Genomic DNA, 20,602 nt, shown 5'->3' with positions numbered 1-20,602 from the left:
GCCAAAAAAAAACAAAAAACAGGCACACACACACACACACAAGCCACCGTTTTGTATTCATAGCTGCTTTGTATTTTCCTTGTCGCTGCTCAAACACAGACTCCGCTTCTGGGATTCTTTGACCTTCGGGATCGATCTGTCCCTCTCATCATTTGTGGCCCATGGACGTCAACTCTTGTTATGATCTCACTGTTTCTTGCATATGCAGTCTCTGACAACAAGCAAATGACGGATAAAAAGCAATTTTCCCAATATGTAAAACCATTCAGACTGCCATGCAACACGTGCACACGCACCTTCATGTGTTTGCTCATTTGTAACTGCAACAGAATGGAAGCAGATGGCAATAGTGGAGGGCCGCGCTTGTTTCTGACAGTGACATATTGTGCAAACACACGTGCACCAACACACTCACACACACACACAGATAAGAATGTGATACAGGTCTGTGCAGGCAGGTAACGTGCGTGCATGATGCTGTCAGAGGCAGAGGCGCCAGAGTATCTGAGTAAAGGACGAGTATGAGGCAGTGTGGAGCTGCTGTTGTAGCAGGGTGCCAGGTGACGAATGCACCCTCTCAGCCAGAAGATATATACGCAGTGACAAGTGACACCAGTGTGTGTTTGTGTGTGTGTGTGCGTGCATGTGCAAGTTAGCCCAATGAAGAGGTACCATATGTGGGGACGTGGAGCATGACTCATCGCACTGAGACGTCAGCACCCCATCATCTGACGTCTGCAGCATTGTATCGCATGCAAACTAATGCTCACACACATGCGCGCATGCACACACTCCTCTCAAAGTTCACTGCTCTCTGCCATACCAAAATATCAGACGTGGCCTGTTTAATCATTAGGGATTATCTAAAATGTATATCTCATAAAAGAAAGAATTTGAGCCGTTGGATATATTTGATAGGTTGTAATATAAAGAACAAAACCTCTGAGTTAATATGCAGGAGACAGAATCACCTCAAATTCCTTGTAAATGTGCTTTGTGTGTTTGTTTTTCATGCTGTCAGAGGAGACTGACATAAAGTTGCCTCTGGGTTGGGTTACCGGTAACTAAAAGCCAAGCTCCTCTTCTTAAGAAATAGAGATACCTTACTGATGATTAATGCTACCGCGACACGGTGAGAAAGACTAAAGATCTGGCAGACACATGCTGCTCCACCTGTGACACCCTGACAAATAAGTCAGGAGTTTGCTGCAGCACAGGGAGGGGTCTGCTGCTTTATATTTACTGGTCACATTAAAAAGACACGGTCGCATTCATTCTTCTCTTTAAATCATGGTAACAGCAGGAGCAGGAGGATTCTTGGCACGATACTTAAAGAAACATTTTAGTGTTAAATCAACCCTAGGTCCTAATGTTAGATGGTAAGGAATTGCCCTGAGGGGCCAAAACAACAAGAATCAAATGCGTTTTGAATTAGAACAGGATATGTGTTTGTAATGAAATGGCAATCCAGCTACAGTACATTAAAAAAAAAAGAAAAAAAAAAAGATATTTTACGTGTCGGACAAGTCCACTGAAGAGACAGTGTGGACAAGGCCTCCCCAGACAAACCAAGGTCATTTTAACTTTGTAAGGGTACGCAAAAGGTATAAAGCCTGATACTGTATATGCTTTTGCATCAAAGCTACGCCGTAGTTGTCGATACGCGTTCTACATGTCAACGCGATGCTTAATTACCATATTAGTTCTTCTTTGTTTAAGAATTTGGTGCCATGTCTGTAACAGATTATTGTGCTCCATTGGTACATCGGAGCTTCACGCAGGAAGTAGACGAAAGGAAAGTCGGCGTTGCAAGCAATGGCGCTGCTGAAAAGGAACATACACTGCCATCTAGTGGTTGGCGATGCAATTACAAAGTGATGAAAAATATAACAAAGAAGTATAAACGCGACGAAGCTGCTGTGCGTAGCCTACGTGTAACATAAACCAGGCTTAAAATGGACTGCTTGAATACAAATGTCCTTTGGGTCCATGGCATATTGTTACATTTCTGCACAAGTCAACAACTACCACTGTCACGCAAACGACCATCAGTCGACGCTAAAGAAGGAGAGTTCATGGCCTCTGCTTCTAACACTTCTAACACTATTTCGTCATTAATATAAGAGTAGAGGTCCAGTTCCATAGAAGCAGAGGCGTTCGTTTGTGCATATTTACAGTAGTTTGTGCGACATTGGTAAACGACTTGCAGCAGGACGGTAGTGACTGAACAGTCCTGTACAGTCCTGAAGGGACCCTGTCCAATACTGACACTTACGTGTGGTGACATTTTTGAGTCTTGTCAAAGGTTTAAAATAATAATTTATTTTAATAAAGCTCAACTGGTTCCTAGGGAAAGTTTGCACTCCTTTCTATCTAATTATAAACTTACGGCTTGTCTTAACTCTGGACTGTTCCTTAAAGCAAAATTCCTAAATGTCAATAAAACACGTGAAAACATCTGTGTTTTAAGTCATGTTATTTGACAAAATGATGTTTTCTCCTCTCGTAATAAGTCCTAAGATGAACTACGACGGATGTCCAGGACCTGTTTAATTTTGGCAGGTCAGTTCCCTCTAGCTGCCCTGGTTTCTCCAAAAGAGGTGACATCTGCAACGAATTGTCACAAAGTCAGTCCCTTAGATACGTGGAGCCATTTCGAATTCCAGTGGGAAGGTCATCGTCCACATTTTCACTGACGTCACAGGAACTTTAGGATGCTTTTTGATTCTGTTTTGCGAAACAATGACTCCTCTGGATGTCTGATGCATCTTACCCAAATGGAGCCAGTTCCTCCAAAAAGGTGAATGAGACTCCTTGTTCGTCATGTGGCCCGTACTTGAGAAAGGTGTTTCCTTTGCCACTTCACATGAGTATAAAAACGATTTTTGGACACGTGTGGGTGTCTTAAATATGTCTGACGTTAAAGGCGTAAATGCCCGTTGCTGTTGTGCGGGAGCAGCGCTGCCTTAAAGCTGCATCTCATTTAAGAGAGCACGATAACTGGTGACCACGTGTTCTGCGCTTAATGTGAAAAATGATATCCCAGTGCTGGTGACATTTTCTCTGTGGGAGTTATCTGGTTTCTCCGCGTGGACATGTGGCAGCTCAGGCTCAGAAGGGAAATTATTTTCTGATTATTATCTCTTTATGACATTTATTCCTTCACCAAAGTGGCATTCGTAAAGCAACGAGGCGTGGTGGTCAGAAAAATTTGTGTTCTCTACAGCAGATTGAAGCAGACATTCAACATCTATTGCTGAATAATAAGTAAAATCTCTAAAGTGAAATTGCTCGTGGTTTCAACAGTCATTGTTTCATGTCTCCACTGAAGTAGACAGATACTTCTGTGAGCTTTAACAGTAATGGAAAAGGAGGACTTTCATCTTTCAGGGATCGGGATTCTTGGCCCGTCGCTCGGGAATTTATTGTAACTTAGACAGCTTTGAAGCTCAAAAAGTGAAATCCAAAACAAGCGAACGCTTGCTTTATGTAATCAGTAGACATAATGTCTGTGCAGAGGAAGAATTGGGCTGTCACACTTCGCCTCTCAAGCTATCCACCGAAGCTAAACCCCATTTCCCAGTGGTGCATAATCAATTGCCACTTGATCACACTGTGCACACGTCTGAGGTGACAGCTTGTTCATTGTGATCGATCATGGGTTTACAGTCCACCTTAAGGTACGATATGTTTTCCTGACATCAGTGAGGCTGATTTATGAAATAATGAACTCTGTCTAAGTCAAATTTCTTTCATCTCCTCTTCACACAGCATGAATCCTTCCTTGAAGGAAGGATTCATGTAGGTGCTGCTCCAGATCAGAGTCCAAACCTGAGAGATTTCAGATCATTGCATGAGATAGCAACTGAAGCTGATCCTGCTCACCTGTAAATCAAAGGAAAGGTTGTGTTTTTGTTTAAGAGCTTTGAGCTTGGACTTGGGCATCGTGCTCTAGCGTCCCATGTGTCCATGAAGAGTTTGGCCGCTACATCCTGAGCCTGAACAGGCCGGTGGTCTGATGAGAAAGCTTCAGTCAGCTGATGGATACATGTGAGCTACCACAGACAAGCTCATGAAAAAGACTTATTACAGCATCCTTGCATTGAGCATCTCACCACCTTCAGTCTAACATGCATCAGCTTAGGTTTTGTCTTCTTAAAATTCTTAAAATGACTGTCCGTGTTGTGTTGACATCCTGCATGTTTTGGTGCAATGGTCGAGGGTGCAGTGGCTATAAGTCGCGTTTCCATGACACCTTTTTGCGTGGTTGTGGTGTTTCCATTGAACAGTGTTTATGCTCCATTAGAGCATAACTCTTGTCATATCTCCGTGACTCTGAGAGACATCTCTTCAAAAGTATGAAAAAGAAGACCTAGACTTTGGAGAGGATGCACAAAAACATCTTTAGTCTTTGACAAATGATTGTGATCGCCGCTACCGCCGTTGAGAAAATAATCAGATGATGAAGGCAGCAGATGGTCATTCGAATGATTATTCAGAGGCAAAGCCCGTATGTAATGCAGTAATGCATAATGATTAAGTAGTGCTTTAACACAGCTTCATCGTATTAATGAGGCCAAAAACAGCTGGAAACTAGATTTTGACAACTTGACCAGCTACGTCACATCCAGCGCTGCCAGAGACGTGCGAATGCACAAACAGCGCTTCCATGACACTTTTGCAAAAAAAAAAACAACAACAACAAAAAATGGATAATTGACACACTTGGGAAAAAAAACACCTTGTGAAAGTGGTTTCTGTGTGTAGTTTCCGTGGTCTCTCTCTAAAAAGATGCATGTTGGGTTGAGCTTTTGTTGGGTCTTTATCTGGGACTTGTAACTGGACCGGGGACGTGTCCTGGCTGGGATAGGCTTCAGCTCCCCTGAGACTGAGCTGGATAAAGCAAGCACAGAAAGTAGTTGGATGGGAGTTACCTGGTGAATAAAAAGAAATCATCAGTAAAACTTCACTGCCGCAGCTTTTTTAAAGTATTCATTGCAGCTCTGAAAATGTCCAGACATGTTTGAGCAGGATGGCATGTGAGAATGCGTTTGTCTGCAGCATTCACTCTGGATTTGTAGAGATTAAAAACCTCTGGAAGAACGATGAGTTTGAGAGTTGATGTGGGAGTTTTTGCAGCGCGTGACGCTGCATGCTGGTGAGAGCTGCTGCTTCTTCATTTTCCGCGGATCCGTTCCTTGCCTCCACTCCCTCATCAGTGATGCGGCTCTGTGCAAATACGAGTGATTTGGTTTTCAACACAAAAACAATCAAGGGTCCTCGGCTTCCATTCTCGATGTGCTGTGAACAAAAGCCGATTCTCAAAGCTTGATTTTTGTATACTTTCCAGCACACTGCACACTCTGCCTAGATTCTCCTCGCTGTTATTTCCAGCTGCAGGAGCTCAATGAGAAATACATGTGTGAACCATTACTGCATAGCGAGTGTGCTCCTAGCTGTCCAAACCTCCCCAAGAAATGCTGCTCATGTGGCCTAAAGCTCACTGTGGCAACGAAAAGACAGCCAGAGAGACAGAAATATTGTTTGTGATTGCAACTTTGCTTTTACAAAGCACAGCAGTGGGTCGGTGTGGGGGTGGGCCATGGCGCTGGTACTTCTTAGTCAGCATTTAGCAATGTTGGAAAAGTAGGATGGAGTGCTGAGATCTGGATTTATATCATGCGATCAATGATCAATGTTTGAATATGTTTATGCATCTGGGCTCCAAGTGGAAAAAGTTCTAACTGAAAAGGAAAATACAAAGAAATATTAGCTTCAACCCTGAAGTTTGATGCTGGCTGTGACGAGTGGAGTCGATATACTCCCGGAGTCTAGTTTAAACCTGATTAATCGCACAGCCCAAGGTTGGTACTGCCTGGTACTGGTACTGGGAGTAATGCACCTCCCGCACTGCGCTGCCTCATGTTTTAGGACTAACTTGGTGGCTGATCATATGTTGGTGTCATATGTTGTTAAACTGAGTGCACGTACCGGTGCAGAGGGCTGATGTCCTTCTCGTTACCATGTTTGTCGTAAGGCAGAGGGTCAGTGTGCGTGGACATGATGACATATACTGCATATGCCCGAGGCTTTCCTGGCAGATGCTAAAGATAGATATCCGCTATGTACGTCTCTGTCAGAGGTGCCCATAAACCGCTGGGTGCCTTTGTAGTGGCTGTTACTCATAATACGTACAGAATATGCCTTCATTATGAGTAATAATTATATACTAGATCCTTTTCAAAACCTCAATCACTGTCTCATTTCATGGAGAAAGGGTCATCCTATCACGTGTAATGGAAAAAAACGCATGTTTGCACTCATGATGAAGACTCCAGTCGACAGTTTTGTGCTCAAGGGGTTAAATAAGGAGGAAAGATAACACGCAAATGTGGACGCAAACCATGTAGGTTGAAAAAATAATTTTCTTTTAGGAGGCTGCCCTTTTTGTCTGTATTACACTGATTGTAAACAGAACTGTTAAAGGTTTTTAAGATGATTTCTGTTTCAATTATTGGTGTACCTGGAGCAGACGTTCACCCCTCCTCCTGCAACCCATCACTGCACATACTGTACTTTCCCTCTCTAATGGAGTTGTGAACCTAAATGATCCTCTCTGGTGTCTCTGAAATGACTGGACAAGTAAACATGTGTGCGATTAAAAATCAGTCTTGTGCTGTCCGGGGCTGAGCTTCGATGCATTTTAAACAGGCCTCATTTAAACACACTGTAGATTATGTGAGACTTCTGCGCAGCTTAGCAGCCACGACGTAGCCGGTAGATGCCCTTGATCCCAGCACTTTGTTGGACTGGTTGCTAGAAGATGAGACGAAGAACAAGTGGACGAGGAGGCGGCAGCTGAAAGGCCCTAACACTTTTGCTTTAGCTTCTTGATCTGCGGTCATAACAGGAGGCTGGTTTGCCACAAATTAACCAGCATGGCAGCAGGCGAGGAAAAACAGCTGTGACGTTTCAGCAGCACCAGGATTAAAGCTAAGCTTCTTTGCATGGCTGTATTGATGCCGTGTGTCCATCCAAGAGTCAAAACAGACTCTTGACTGAACGGCAGCGCTGTTTTCACGGCAGTAAAAAAAAAAGCAGACAACCTCATAAATCCTCTCGGATTTTGTATTATCATACAGGCTGCACGCTGCATTTATTATGGTAGATTAGTGCGCTTTCCCAGGTTGTAACCATGGAAACCGGGACGAGGCGCGCGGCTGGCCTTTCTGTCATTTATAGTGCGCAACGTCAAACTGACCACTATTTTTCCTCCGAGGGAGGTTTTCTCTTCACCCGGCGCTGCGAGGGGTCTGCATGGCAGATAACAGGGTGAGTCAGCGGCTCTATCGTGCACCTTTGATGAGGAAGTTTGTTAAGCCACAGCCTGCATAAAAGTCACTCATAATGAATTCATATTCTTACCATAACAAAGTGAACAAGCACATCCTTATCACATCTTTCATAAGAACAGAATATGGGTGGAGACATACCTGTTCTGATCTGATAAGTGCAAAAATAGTCTGCCCATGTACCTGCAGGTTCATGTAGATTGGATGATGCTGATATTTTTTGTGTCTATTGGTGTAATTACAGTGATTACAGGAAAGTAAGTCAAACCTGCAGATTCATCCATCCATCCTTTATCCATACCTTGTCTGTTCCTATTTAGGGTCACAGGGACCTGCAGGAGCCTGGAGTGCAGGGGTACACTGGGTTTGCATGTTTGAAGCCGCTGTTTCAAACATGCAAACCCCAAACAGAAAGACCCCTGCTGAAAAACCAGGAACCTTCTAGCTGTGAAGCAACAATGCTAACCACCAAACCCAACCGTCCGGTGCAATTAAAGACGCTCAAAGGAACTTTTGCAATTTTTAGCTTGGCGGGCCTCCAAGAGAGATGAAGGCGAAGTCACTTTTACGACACTGTCAAAGATATACCTCTGGTTTGTTTAGTCTTTCCGCTTTTCTTCTCTTTGCTTTCTTTAGCCTCGTCGTTGCCTCTGCCAGGATGTCCACTCCAGCTCTGTTAGCTGGTTCAATCGCTGCTGTTGTGTGATATAAAAGCGACATGGTGTAACAGAAAGGACACAAGTCCTCCCATCCTCCCTTCTTTTTAGATATTTCCAAGTGAGGAACTGTGCAAAATCCCTGTTCACTAACTTCCCTCACCTTCCACCTGAGCAGCCATGGGGGGACCTTTTGCAATTGAATCCTTTACAAAGGTCTTTAATTTCAAAAATCTGTAGTTCTATTCAGTCATATGATGGTTATTTGACCACTAGCACAAAAGAGACTTGGGAGCGTGAACTAGGATTGGCTTTTGATCAATATTGGTGGGAAGCCGCACTGAAGGTCGTTCACAAGACTTCCATTTGTGCCCGTTTGACCTTGATACAATTTAAAGTTGTATTTAGATGTCATTATTCAAAGACAAGGTTGGCAAGGGTTTTCCCAAGTATGTTAGATGTTTGCGACAGATGTGGAGGTTCACTTTGCAATCTTATGCACATGTTTTTCTCTTGTCCAGCCCTGACAAATTTTTGGCAAGTTTACTTCGACACCATGTCCAAGGTATTCTGAAAAACTATTGACGCCTCACCACACATTGGCATTTTTGGTCTTCCTGAGGAGTATACCCGATACTCTACTAAAGACTTGGAAGTAATAGCTTTCACCTCCTGACTTAACTTAATCCACGACAGCTCCTTCCAGTACACAGGGAATTAACGAGGTTATGTCATTTTTAAAAGTAGAGAAAATTAGATACTCAAGAAGGGGAAACTTGAACAACAAATTTTACAATAAATGGCAACCGTTTATTTTTTACTTGGGTTTTGTTTTTTTTCTTTTTTGTTTTTTAAAAGATTTTTTACTTATTCATTTATTTTGATCTATCATTATGTTTATGTGTTAATTATTTCCTACAGACTATGTCCATTTCATTGTATTGTTTATCTAGTCTCGTTTTGTGTTATTGTTATTTGTTCTTAAAAGTATGTAAATTTAAATTCCCTGGTGCATACAACCATGTTCATTGCTGTCACCAATGTGCCCTGGCATATGTAAGTGCCTTTGTTACTTTTGCATCAATAAAAAAATATGAAACAGAAATTTTAATAAATATATGTCCAGAACAATGCATCTACTAAAAAGAAAAAGAAAAAAAGAAAAAAGAAATAAAAAATTAGGAAGGACACAAGTCCTACATGCTGCTTTAAGAAGAGTCCAATTTGAAACAGATCAAATTCATATAATGCCTAAAGAGATTGCATTGAATCTTCAACCCCATCCCTTGTCCTGGGCGCGCACGAGGCCGTCTGCTGTGACGCGGTGGGGTTGTGAGAGGACAAACCCTAAAGAGATTAGTCCATGAGATATTTGCCACGAGACGTAACGGAGAAACTCAAAAGTTAATCCAGTAACTTTAAGTCGGCTGTATGAAATAAAATCCAATAAACGTGGTTCATTTCAGTCCAATTAGAAATGTTTCATACTACAATTTAATCCTTTTTTTTTTAACCAATCCTTTTAAACTATAATTAATTTCCAGTCAATCCGGCTCATTAGATTATTAGCTGGACCCAACATGACCCCTGGAGTACACAAACTAAAAAACAGGCTTCACAAAGTCCCGTAATTGAGATCCCGCTATGAGGTGCCTGGTGGTCTTCATCAGCTTGGTGAGTCAGCGCACATTTTCTGTCTCTGGCTACGAGCAGATTTAAGTAAACAGAGCGAAGATTGCACCAGACACCCAGTTGCAGACGTGGCCCCAGAGCTGCATACTTCTCACAAAGAGAAGAAACTGTAATCTGGAGCAAGTGTAAGGGTAATGAGTCCGAGAGGGTCAAGGCAACACAGACGTGGCCAACATCCAGGAGAAAAGTGGCCCCGACATGAAGGACTAGAAAAACCGCAGCCAAATAGGCTAAACTTTCTTTCAAGATTGTGAAAGTTAAGTGATTTGAATGCACTTGTTTTGTCACGGAAAGTTTTCCAACGTGAGTTACGATGGTGATCTATCATGATGAGAGGTCAGCCACCATCATGTTCCTGAGAGCCACGGAGTCCAGGGAGGTGGATTGTGTACGTGCAGATCCAGTCTGGCACCCGAGAGCTGCAACCACGGCTCATGCCTCACATCTTCAGGTCAGCCCAGTGCAGAAATCTTCAGGCCTCGGGTTCTGTTTGGGTCAAATGACATGTTTCTTTCGTTTTTTTAACTACACCCAATGCACCTCAACCTATTGCAGCAAATACTCCGGGAATTGAAGAGAGACCAGTGCAGCAGGAAACACTTAAGTTGACCTTCCATCAATGGGTTAGTGACCGATAAAAAAAAAAAACTTTTACTGCGAAATCCTTTGATAAACCAGCGCAAAATGATTTGTGAACCATGTAAGTACAGCACGGCCAGGACTGTCAAATAGGAATTCTGCTTGATGCAATAAATGTGTTCCGTTGAGTTGGACTGAGCCCTGGACTGACCGTGAAATTAAGTTAGTACGTAGCAGTTTAACAGCTCTCTTAAGGTCGCGAGCTTCGGCTGTCGAACAAACAGCCTCACTTTTCCCTCTAAAGTTCTCTGGTTTGCAAAGATGTTCATGGTTGACGCAATAAGTGCGTTTCCAATAGCAGGAGTTCTGGGTAGATTTTCCGGGGCCGAATCGTTGACACGTGTCTCCGTTACCAGGAACCAGTGAGTGGGTTGACCTGCGACCCACGCCCGACGTTATCAGCCAACCCGACCGCAACTGGATGCGCACATTTTCACAAACACAAAATACTAGTTTACTTCTTCTCTTTCTTCTTTTGCTGCACTCTTCTTTTTAGCCTTCTGGCTGTGCATTATCGCCACCTTGTGGTCAGATGTGACATTTGTTGCAGAGGGCAGGCCCTATTAGAGTCCTGTCTGTTTACTTTGAATCCCCGCTTAGGAAACGCAGCTAATGATAACAAGGCACTCAGGTCTTCGCAGCTAAGCAACCTCACATCACCCAGCAGCGTACTTGACGGGGTTTATGATCTGTTTCTGTTGAAATACTGCGTTTTGTTTTTGCCAATCATAGTGCTGTGGTTTGTTCAGATGCAACTCTGTGAACTTCAGATGTTATTCCTTGTACTTTTTCAGACAAAGGTGGTTTGTTTCCAAATGATTTGGAGCTGGTTATATTGATGTGCCGTTGAAGTTGCTTCTTCAAGACCCTTGCTTATGTCTTTCCCTCTTGGCATTGTGAGAAGTTAACTGCAAAAACATTTATAGAGTTCTGCACTGCTGATGATTAATTCCCAAAGAGATGCTGCAACAGACCTTCTTAAATCCTCTGGAGGCTGCAAGGGGGATACTTAGTATTGACCACAGGATGTTTTATTTTATAATTTTCACTTTTGTTGAAAATGTTGTGTATTGTTGTTTTCTGTGGTTGTATTTGCCTACAAATAATGAGACTGTCTTTTCATCTTGGGTTTATGTCTACACTGAATAATTATGCAGATGCAGAACCTTTAACCTCCTGCTAAGTTTAGAAAACAACAAAAAGTAGTGACCATTTCCTTATTGTCCGATTAGAGTTTCCTCCGCAGCAGGGGAGGGAGGGTGACAGGAACTGGCAGGGAGGTCGAAACCTGCAGCTCGCTTTATGGAGTCGGATGTGGGCTGTAGTTACAGGCTCGTCTTTCACCCGCATCTCGTGGAGGGATCTGGCTGCACTGACCAGCCCTCTTTCCTGTTTGCTCTAATAAGACCCCGGGGGCTCTTCAGCTGGGCTCAGCGGAGCAGCGGGCCGGTGTCGCGCTAATCACCGGTGACCCCACGTGACACTTTAAACCTTAAAGATCTGTCAGCAAGCCCAGGTCTCAGGTTACACCCAGCAGCTCGCCGGCCAAGCCGATGACTGAAAGGGTGGAGGCGCTACTCTCACTTCGTCACCTTTATTAGTCACCGTTTAAGACGTAAATCCTCAGCTGTTGTTCGGCACGCTGCCATGTTTATGCTGCCTTTCTCATGTTAGCCCCTGATCTTACAGACACCACACCTGTTGGATGTCAGTGTGTTTGACGCCTCGGTTTAACTGGAGCGCTAACACGTTTTGAGGTTCGGTGTGTTACATTTACTTGGTGCACTCAGGAGCTACATCAGTGACTCATCACCTCTCTAATAATGCGTCTGATTATGCATGAGTCATGTGCAACAAAGTGGATGTTTTCTCTGTGTGGAAAGAGTCAGTTCCCAATGAGTTGAGGACCGAGCTGTTTGCACACCAAGCAAGGGTCAACTCTGGTTTCAAATTCAGATGTACGTTATCTGGACTTTGGTTCAAGCCATCTGTGTAAGCAACACGTTTTAGGTACATTTACTGGGAGTGCTTTCCTTTTAGTTTTGCTCCGTGGACACCAATGCAAAAAAAAAATAAAAGCAAAAGAAAAGAAAAAAGGTTTCGGTCAGAGCTTTGGTTCAACGCGCCAGCATGCGATCCGGCCTGTAAACCAGAACATTAGACTCGGCCCGTTCCCTCCCCTGCACTACAGCCGAGAGCCAGCGGCCTTGATTCAAAGAGGAGAAGAGAAAGTGCAGACATCTGCAGAAGTAAATCAAGCAAATAAAATGAAATTCACCTGTTGTTTTGACACAGTTATTGTGGCTCCGACAGCACAAGTATTCGTGTCCATGCAAGTATGTGAAAAGGTGCTGTGCTGCTTGGTTTTTCCTATTTTTGCAGATGGAGCCCGCAAAGGGTGTCAAAACAAGAGATCCCTCTTGTTCTGATCGCTATTGTTTTAGACCCCACGTATGTGCACGGTCATGTTCTTGATGCACGAACATGGGAAATACCAGTAGATGAAGCAAAGTAAATCAAAGAGATGGAATACAAAACTTAATATTTGCTCTTTAACTTCCTTACAGTTTAAAAGCACATGTCTAAACTCGATCATTTCATTGGGAAATATTATAGTTTTCATTCCATGATGTTTATGAAATAACCTACATTTGATACGTTGTTAGTTAAAGGGGACATATTGTGCTTTTTTTTTCTTTTTTTTTTTTTTTACAATTTTCTGTCTTCTTAATGAAGTTTCTCTGTGACATGCTGAGGGTAAAATAACACTGGAGTAAATGATAACACTCCCTTTTAAACCTGTTTTTACTGCTAGGTTCGTAAAGGTTCTAAGGGGCGGAGTCAAGTGTCCGACTCCGCCCCTTAGAACTTGGTTTGACTCTAGCTTTTGTCGCCGCTGAATGCACAACTTTTGTAATTAATATTTTTATGAAGTTTTGCCGGGTGTAAATATAGATGGGGGAAGTCACAGAACCCCGCAAATCTGAGCAGCTGCATCTATTACATCCTTTCACAAGTTAAAAGGTTGTGTTGTGTCAAAGGTTTTGATTTGGTTTTTTAACAAAATTAGCCAGTATATTAGACATCAAGTTAGAGTTAATATACTGCTATAACTGTGGTATTCAGTTTCCTGCATAGTTTTTTTTTTTAATGTTGTTTACTTTTAATACTTTGAGTAGCACAAAGAACAAAAAAGAAAAATGTATCATCATTTATCATATTTTTGTAACAATTCTTTTCCAGCTCAAAGCATCCCATCATAGGCGTGGCAGTTGTTCTGTCCAGCGGTTGCTGGTGTTTGGTTGGAGACTCAGTCATGCAGGTCACGATAACTCTCAAAGGTCTGAAACAAGGTGACTGGACTTCCTTTTCTTTTGCTCTGGAAGACGGGTCACCCTTTACCCAGAAGGCTTTGTGACTCAAACAGGAGCCCCTCCACGATGGAAGGTGAAAAACCAATAAAAGGACGTTTGGTCACGTCGTTTCCAGTCTCTATGGGTCTTGTTCGAAAACTCGCTTGGTGACTCCCTCTTTTTCTCTTCCATCGGTACTCTCTTGAACCGCTGAATCACCTTTTCCACGGCGTCCACTGTAGCTCTGTCAGCTAATTAGATTTTCAGTGACGGTGGGATGTAGCGCCGTTAAACACTAGCAGAGATGACAGGTACATTAGTCCAAAGTTTCTTTGGCTGTTTTTACAGTAGGGACAGGAGCCCACGTGCACGAGACTCATTTGCACTCTGATAGTAATCTAACTTTAGTTTCAATATTATTTTAGCTGCAGGACCGGGACATAAACTGAGCTCTGACATGACCGTATGAACTCCTACTCAGATGAGTTTACAGCAGCAGCACTTACTCCACCGCGTCCTCTCTGATAAACTAATCAGGTTCAGCGCAAAGACATGCGAGTCCTTAAAACGATGCATTGCCGTTTTGCCGGGTAACTTTCAGCCAAAATGACATTTCTTCAGCCGTGAGTGCACAGCTGCATGCAGAAATGCTCATTACACCTGTCGTTCCACCATGCAAGTGCAAGAGTTTGCAGGACACGGCGTGTGACTGTTGCACGCTCCACGCTGTTGCATAACACAGCCCTGGAATATTGTGTAATATTCTCTGATAAGAAGAGCCGGGTGTTTGCAAGGAAAGTTTGCAGCGTGTTCGAATGCTGCCCATGCTGACCACTGAATCACCCGGTGACGCTGTTGCGCTCTTCGTTCATCAGGAAAGCAGTGAAGGGTACTTTAGATGGATGAGGCCTGCTTTGCCGTAAAGCCTTGAACCCTGCCGTCAAAACTAATTAAGGAGGACCTGAATCTACTTATTTATGGTCCAGGGTGATATATTTGGAGAGCTGCTCCCAGTGGCGATGCAGGGATCCGGTTTCGGAGGCCTGGGCTCTGCTGCCGGCCTCACGCCCCCCTGCGTCGTCCTGCGATAGCGGGGACGACTCATGGGAGCGGAGGTGAAAGGGTAATGTGATCCCACCTGCTGACGCAGGCGCACGCTGACTGGGCACACATCTAATTCTGTTAGACAAACACAAAATGTGACAAAGCCAGTCTGAATAATTCATGATCTGACACAACTCCCTGTGCTCTCATTTTTGCAAAAAAAACAAAACTGGAAACTGCCACATACAGAGCGTCCTTCAGCAGAAACGGACATTCTGCTTTAATTTGTGTTAACGCATTTTTACTGTTCAGATCATCTCACCCCGTTACACCCTGTGACATGCGGCCGAGCTCAGAGTAATCTTCTCAGGATGTAAACACACACACTCGGAGGAAGTGATAATAATCGACCGTTTGTCATGTTGTCGCAGGAGCCAGATGATTGAAAAGCAAATTAACTTTCCTTCTGAGTTACTCTTAACTAAGCTGAAGCTATCGGGTTCACACCGGTTTCAGATTCTCGTCTGCTTAAATGAGCCGGACGGCTGGCTGAGACGTCTTCAAAGCTGTTGCTTCTAAGGTTTGTGAGATGCTGGATGCAGTGAAATGTAATCTGCACAGAGAGCAGCTGTCAGAGCCTGCAGGGGGGGAGGAAAAAAACCAAAACAAACAGAAAAAACACCATTTACAACCGCAGTAGTGATGAAAACCGCTCGGGCTGATTTATGTGGACAGTGTTTTCAAAAACCTCGGCAGTGAGGTTATCGTGTTTCTATCAGTGAATCTGATAGATCCCAAGCTGAGTCCCATAAAACATGTTGCATGCATCGTTATGATCACTGATCATGTGTGAAAAAATGACTCGAAGGTCGAGGGTAAACAACCCCAGGCCCGTTACTAGTTGCTAAACGTTCATAAGGGAGGCAATTTTGAGTCGGGATGGAATCGTCCTTCGCAGAAAAACAGCGGTCACTATAGACTTAAGTCAAAATAGATTGCTATTTTAAGCCTCTGACAAGACTCAAAAGTGTAATTCCACTTAAGTGGAAGATTGACCAGGGCCCCTAAAGGTTATTTTAACTTTGCATGGGTACAAAAACTGTATGTACCTAAGTCCGGTCGCAGCCCGTGCAAGTCTGTCTACGGAAGCAGAATCCACAAACTCCCATCTTCCTGCGTTGTTGACGGTAGTTTGAAGCTCTTAAAAGATCTGTGGTCGGCTTAACTCTGTAATGTTCCTTTAAGAAAATGAAGACGTCGTGTTCCAGTACTTCACAGCCCATTTAATAAGAACAATGTGCTTACTCTCATTAAAAAAGAAAAGAAAGCTGTCACAGCTATGGCGAAACTTGAGCCGTATGCTGGATTTATTGGTGAACTTTTTGAGACGGAGAAAACACAACTCCTGGATCACGAGCACTCAACAGCACGTCGGTGCCCCCCCCGGGTGTTTGGTCACGACCGCGAGAAGGCTCGGCACAGAGCAGAACCTTCAAAAAGAAAGAAGCCGAACTGGAAAGGACTGTTTTCTACATCAAAACTGTTTTTTCTGTCGTTCTGTTTGGATTTTAGAATGGAAAAATGAAAAAAAAAAAAAAAACAAAGAAGGTCTCAGTTTTCTGTTTCTTTGATTTGGTTCTGAAAGGAACAAAAATATTCACAGATATCTGATCAAAGCAGAGTTTTGAATGTATTTTGAGCCCAAGAAACAACGCTTTGACATCTCTGTTGCTGGTCATAACACCCAAGAATAAACGTGCACCTAACTTGTCGCTGTAAATATAATGTGCAGAACATGGTCAACATCCTGCACAGAACCGGTCCTTGACATCAGTACAACAGCCATTCCAGAATCCAGATAAGCGGGGATCCATCTTCAGTCTTTGTCATGTTGAAATTAAAAGATGTTGGGGTTTGCATCACTTCCTGGCTCCTGAGCACGCTGCTCAGGTGCATTTCCAGCGGTAAGAACTCATCTCACACATTAAGTCTCGTCTTGCGCTGCACACTGCATGAACTATGCAGCCTTTACCTGTGAAAGTAGCCAGAAATGAACCAGATCCCCAAACTCTTTCTCTGAGCTTATGAGCTTGTGGACTGGAAAAAGGGGGAGAAATGTGCCAGGGTTGGATAAATCAAAACATTTCTATCTAATTTGTTGGATGTTTGGGGGGGAGATCGTGGGCGCAGCATCCTCTGATGATTCCCCGGGGAGCACCGTTCTCATTTCGGTGAGGCAGAGTTAAACCAGAGCGGCTCTTTAACGGTCCAGGAGCTGAACTGTCGTGCCTGCAGTTCAGTCTCCTCACACTTCCTCATCCAAGAAATGTGATGGATTATGAATAAAAACTATAATAAAAGATCTGTGTAGGCAGCCGAAATACTGTCTCAAGGTGCAACGCCAAACACATCTTGTTTTATAATTAAAGATTTAGTTATATTTTTTTATTGTGTCATTCCAGGATGTTATGTATCGGTCATGTATTTTTATTTATTTATTTGATATATTTTATTTTCTCATTTATACTTGAAGTTATAGATATTTAAAATGTGTCGTTTCAGGATGTTATTTATTTTTATGATTATATATTTAATACATTTTTATTTAATAATTTATAATGTTTTTACTACTCATATATAAATATGTAGCTTTTTCTCCTTAGTTTGCCCTGTGGTGATGGTGTCTCCGTCTGTCTGTCTACAGGGAGCCTGATATTCCAGCCTGGGCTCCTCTGCTGTACCAGCTGCAGTTGCTGGACATCAGAGAGAAACCAGACCCATTGACTCTGCCCATCGCTGACCGCATCCGCATCGGCAACCAGAAACGAGAGCGGGGAAACTTTCATTTTCAGAGGGAGGAGTACAGTAATGCTTCCAGGGCTTACTGTGTGGCTCTGGACATGCTGACCACACGTAACCCAGGTACCCCGGCACCAACACGCCATTTTATTCCCAGAAAGGAAAAGGGAATAGGCACAAAACGGGACATGCAACACAGAATAAGTGTATAGACACACATATGGTATAGGACAGAATCTGATCTGAGAAACCTCACACGCCACATTTTAACATCGTTAACCCGGAATGACTTAACAGAAGTGCTCTCCACCACTCTGCCAGCTCCATAATCACAGCATCTGGATGCATAGCCATGCTCATCTCTGAGCAGAGCAGCACAAGTGATGTTTCTGCTCCATTCTTCTGCATAATCAGAGCCAATCAACTTCCTCCCTATTTCCATCTTCTTAATCACTCTAATCATTGACAAGGCAGTGGAGGCCCCCGGAGAGAAATGTGACTGAACGAGTCAATAAGGAGACAAACATGACACGATTCGTGATGTATCAATAAAGGTTGAGCGGTGAATGAATCCAGAGAGGCGCTCAGGAGAGGAGTTTATCAAAGCATCCACATCGTTTAATTATTTGATGAGATGGAGCTGAATAATGCAGGAGAAGGGCCAACAAGCTGGCTCTCACTGGGTCATATGGGGCCCATCAAAGTCGGGAGACAATTACCATCCAGGGGGCACTGAGTTTGTAAATGTAAGTGTAAGTGTGATCGATTAATGATGCCACACTTTTATTTTTGTGGTCCCGGAGAAAAAAAGAGCAAAGATTCTCTGTGAAGTGACCGGCACAGCAGGGTGTCCGGTGTGACGACCCGTGGTCTCTCTGTGCAGATGGCAGCGACGCCGGCGTGAAGGCGGAGGGGGAAGAGGTGCGGGCATATCGGCTGAAGTGCTTGAACAATCTGGCCACCACCCAGCTCAAGCTGGAGCAGTTCGACGAGGCTCTACACACCAGCCGGGACGTCCTGACCCTCCAGCCCGACAACGTCAAGGCTCTTTTCAGGGCGGGAAAGGTGAGGATCCCACCCTGTCACGTTTCCTCTGTATCGGTACATTAAAGGCACATTATGGAAGAGTACAGCGCCAGACCACATGGGGGCAACGAGGAAGTTTATGTGGCGTGTGGCATAAGACTCTTCCTTCTTCTTCCTTCCTCTCCACATTCAGCTGAGGTATAACCAGTACTGGAGTTGAGGGGGGATGAGGGGGGATGGCATCCCCCCTGAAATAAAAACGGTCAAAATCATCCCCCCTGTAAAACTGTCATCCCCCCTTTCCATCCCTTATGTCATCAATGAATGTGGTTTTACTGCTATTTCAACATTTAGAGTCATCACCAGAAAAATGTGACAATTTTCACCTGTTTCAGGTAAATTTTCACTTGAAATAAGTAGGAAAATCTGCCAGTGGGACAAGATTTATCTTCTTATTACAAGCAAAAAAATCTTGTTCCACCGGCAGATTTTTCTACTTATTTTAAGTGAAAATCCACTTGAAACAGGTGAAAATTGTTGTTTTTTTCCAGTGTTCAGTCTTGTTTTAAGTCTAATGAGATTTTTTTTACTAAAATTAGACATTTTAACTAGAAATAAGACAAATATTCTTGTTAAGATTTTGAGTTTTTGCAGTGATCCATTTTACTTATCCTGTGAAGGACAGAGTCATATTGATAAGTTCAGAAAAGTGTTTTTTATTGTTGTGTTTTAATGTATTTGATGTAAGCCCAGTGGATATTTAAAGCTTACAGAAGGCTGCATTTAACTGCTGCTATGTCATTCCTGCAGTATTTCTGCAGCTGTTTTGGTCAGTGCTATTATTTGTAATATATTATATTATTTGTAATCAGCACAAATTATCTGTCCCCATATGATAAAATCCACCATCCCCCCTGATTTTTTTTTTTTACAACTCGAGTATTGGGTATAAGCATATTGTGACACTATTGTGCAGTGTTGTTTTTGACAACCATCTTAGATTCAGTCTTAGTCTTACTTCTTTGAACTAAAATGCGTATTAGTTTTAGTCAAATTTGAGTCATTTCTATATGTGATAGTTTTAGTCGACGAAAAGTCAAAAAGGTTTTGCTCTGGTTTCAGTCACACACTAAAACTAGACTAAAGAACACGCAGACACAAACAGCCTGACAGCTGTCTATCTCAGAGCATTTGTACATGACGCTGAAAACTCTGAAGAGTTCCATCTTTGATAGAGCTTAAATATAAAATCTCTAAAATTACACATTTTCAGATAGATATAGACACAGCAATCTATGACATCATTTTTGAGCTCTGTAAGAGAGAAAGGACTCGGCAGTCTGATATCGTTGACAACACAAGGCACATTCAAATAAGCAGGTGCTTAAAGCTACAACAACATTCTGATAAAGAGATTATTTATTTATGAAGGTTACACTGACTCACCAGTGGCTTTCTCTGCGCTGGCTGCCGCAGTTTACAGTCCACTCCTCCATAATCCTTGGCTCCAACAAAATAATCCAGATAACGTGGAAAACAAGATAATGTTCAAAACTTGCTACATGCTTAGTCCTCTTTTAAAGTTTTGCCCTTGTCTCCTTCATGGCGGCAAACTTGCATACACCACTTTCTCTTTATCAGGGCATTTTTAATCATTTCTGAGGCCTTGAGAGAATTTGAACGTGTATCATTCAAAGATACCGTATGTGGGTGCTCAGTAACCTCGAGAATCCAGTTGGAGCCCGTCTTCTGCAGAATCCAACAAAGAACAAAAAAACGAGGAGGATGCGTATGGAGCAGGTAATCTGTGCAAAGTTGGAGTACATGGTCACGCTATGCATGTCTTAAAATGCAGTAAAGTATAAAAAATGATTGACGTGTGATAGGGCTGGGCGATATATCGAGATTTTAATATATATCGATATATTTTCAAACGCGATATGGTACGAGACAATATTGTTTATATCGATTTAAAAAAAATATATATTTTTTTTTTTACATTTTTTTTTAATGATTTTGATATAGCTTATTTTGTGACAAA

The 20,602-nt window shown here is 42.9% G+C and overlaps 1 protein-coding gene across 1 annotated transcript in view; it reads left to right on the top strand.

Moving 5' to 3' along the window:
- fkbp16 (FKBP prolyl isomerase 16) overlaps positions 1–20,602 on the top strand; it is a 38,136-nt gene that overhangs the window by 13,756 nt on the left and 3,778 nt on the right. Inside the window, exons 4-5 of the mRNA XM_061721880.1 lie at positions 17,441–17,658; positions 18,419–18,600. Of these exons, the coding sequence (XP_061577864.1) occupies positions 17,441–17,658; positions 18,419–18,600 (400 nt within the window). The remainder of the gene's footprint in view (positions 1–17,440; positions 17,659–18,418; positions 18,601–20,602) is intronic.

Source organism: Cololabis saira, chromosome 5 (assembly GCF_033807715.1).
Source record: "Cololabis saira isolate AMF1-May2022 chromosome 5, fColSai1.1, whole genome shotgun sequence".
NCBI lineage: Eukaryota > Metazoa > Chordata > Actinopteri > Beloniformes > Belonidae > Cololabis > Cololabis saira.
This window is presented reverse-complemented; position numbering and strand designations above follow the sequence as displayed.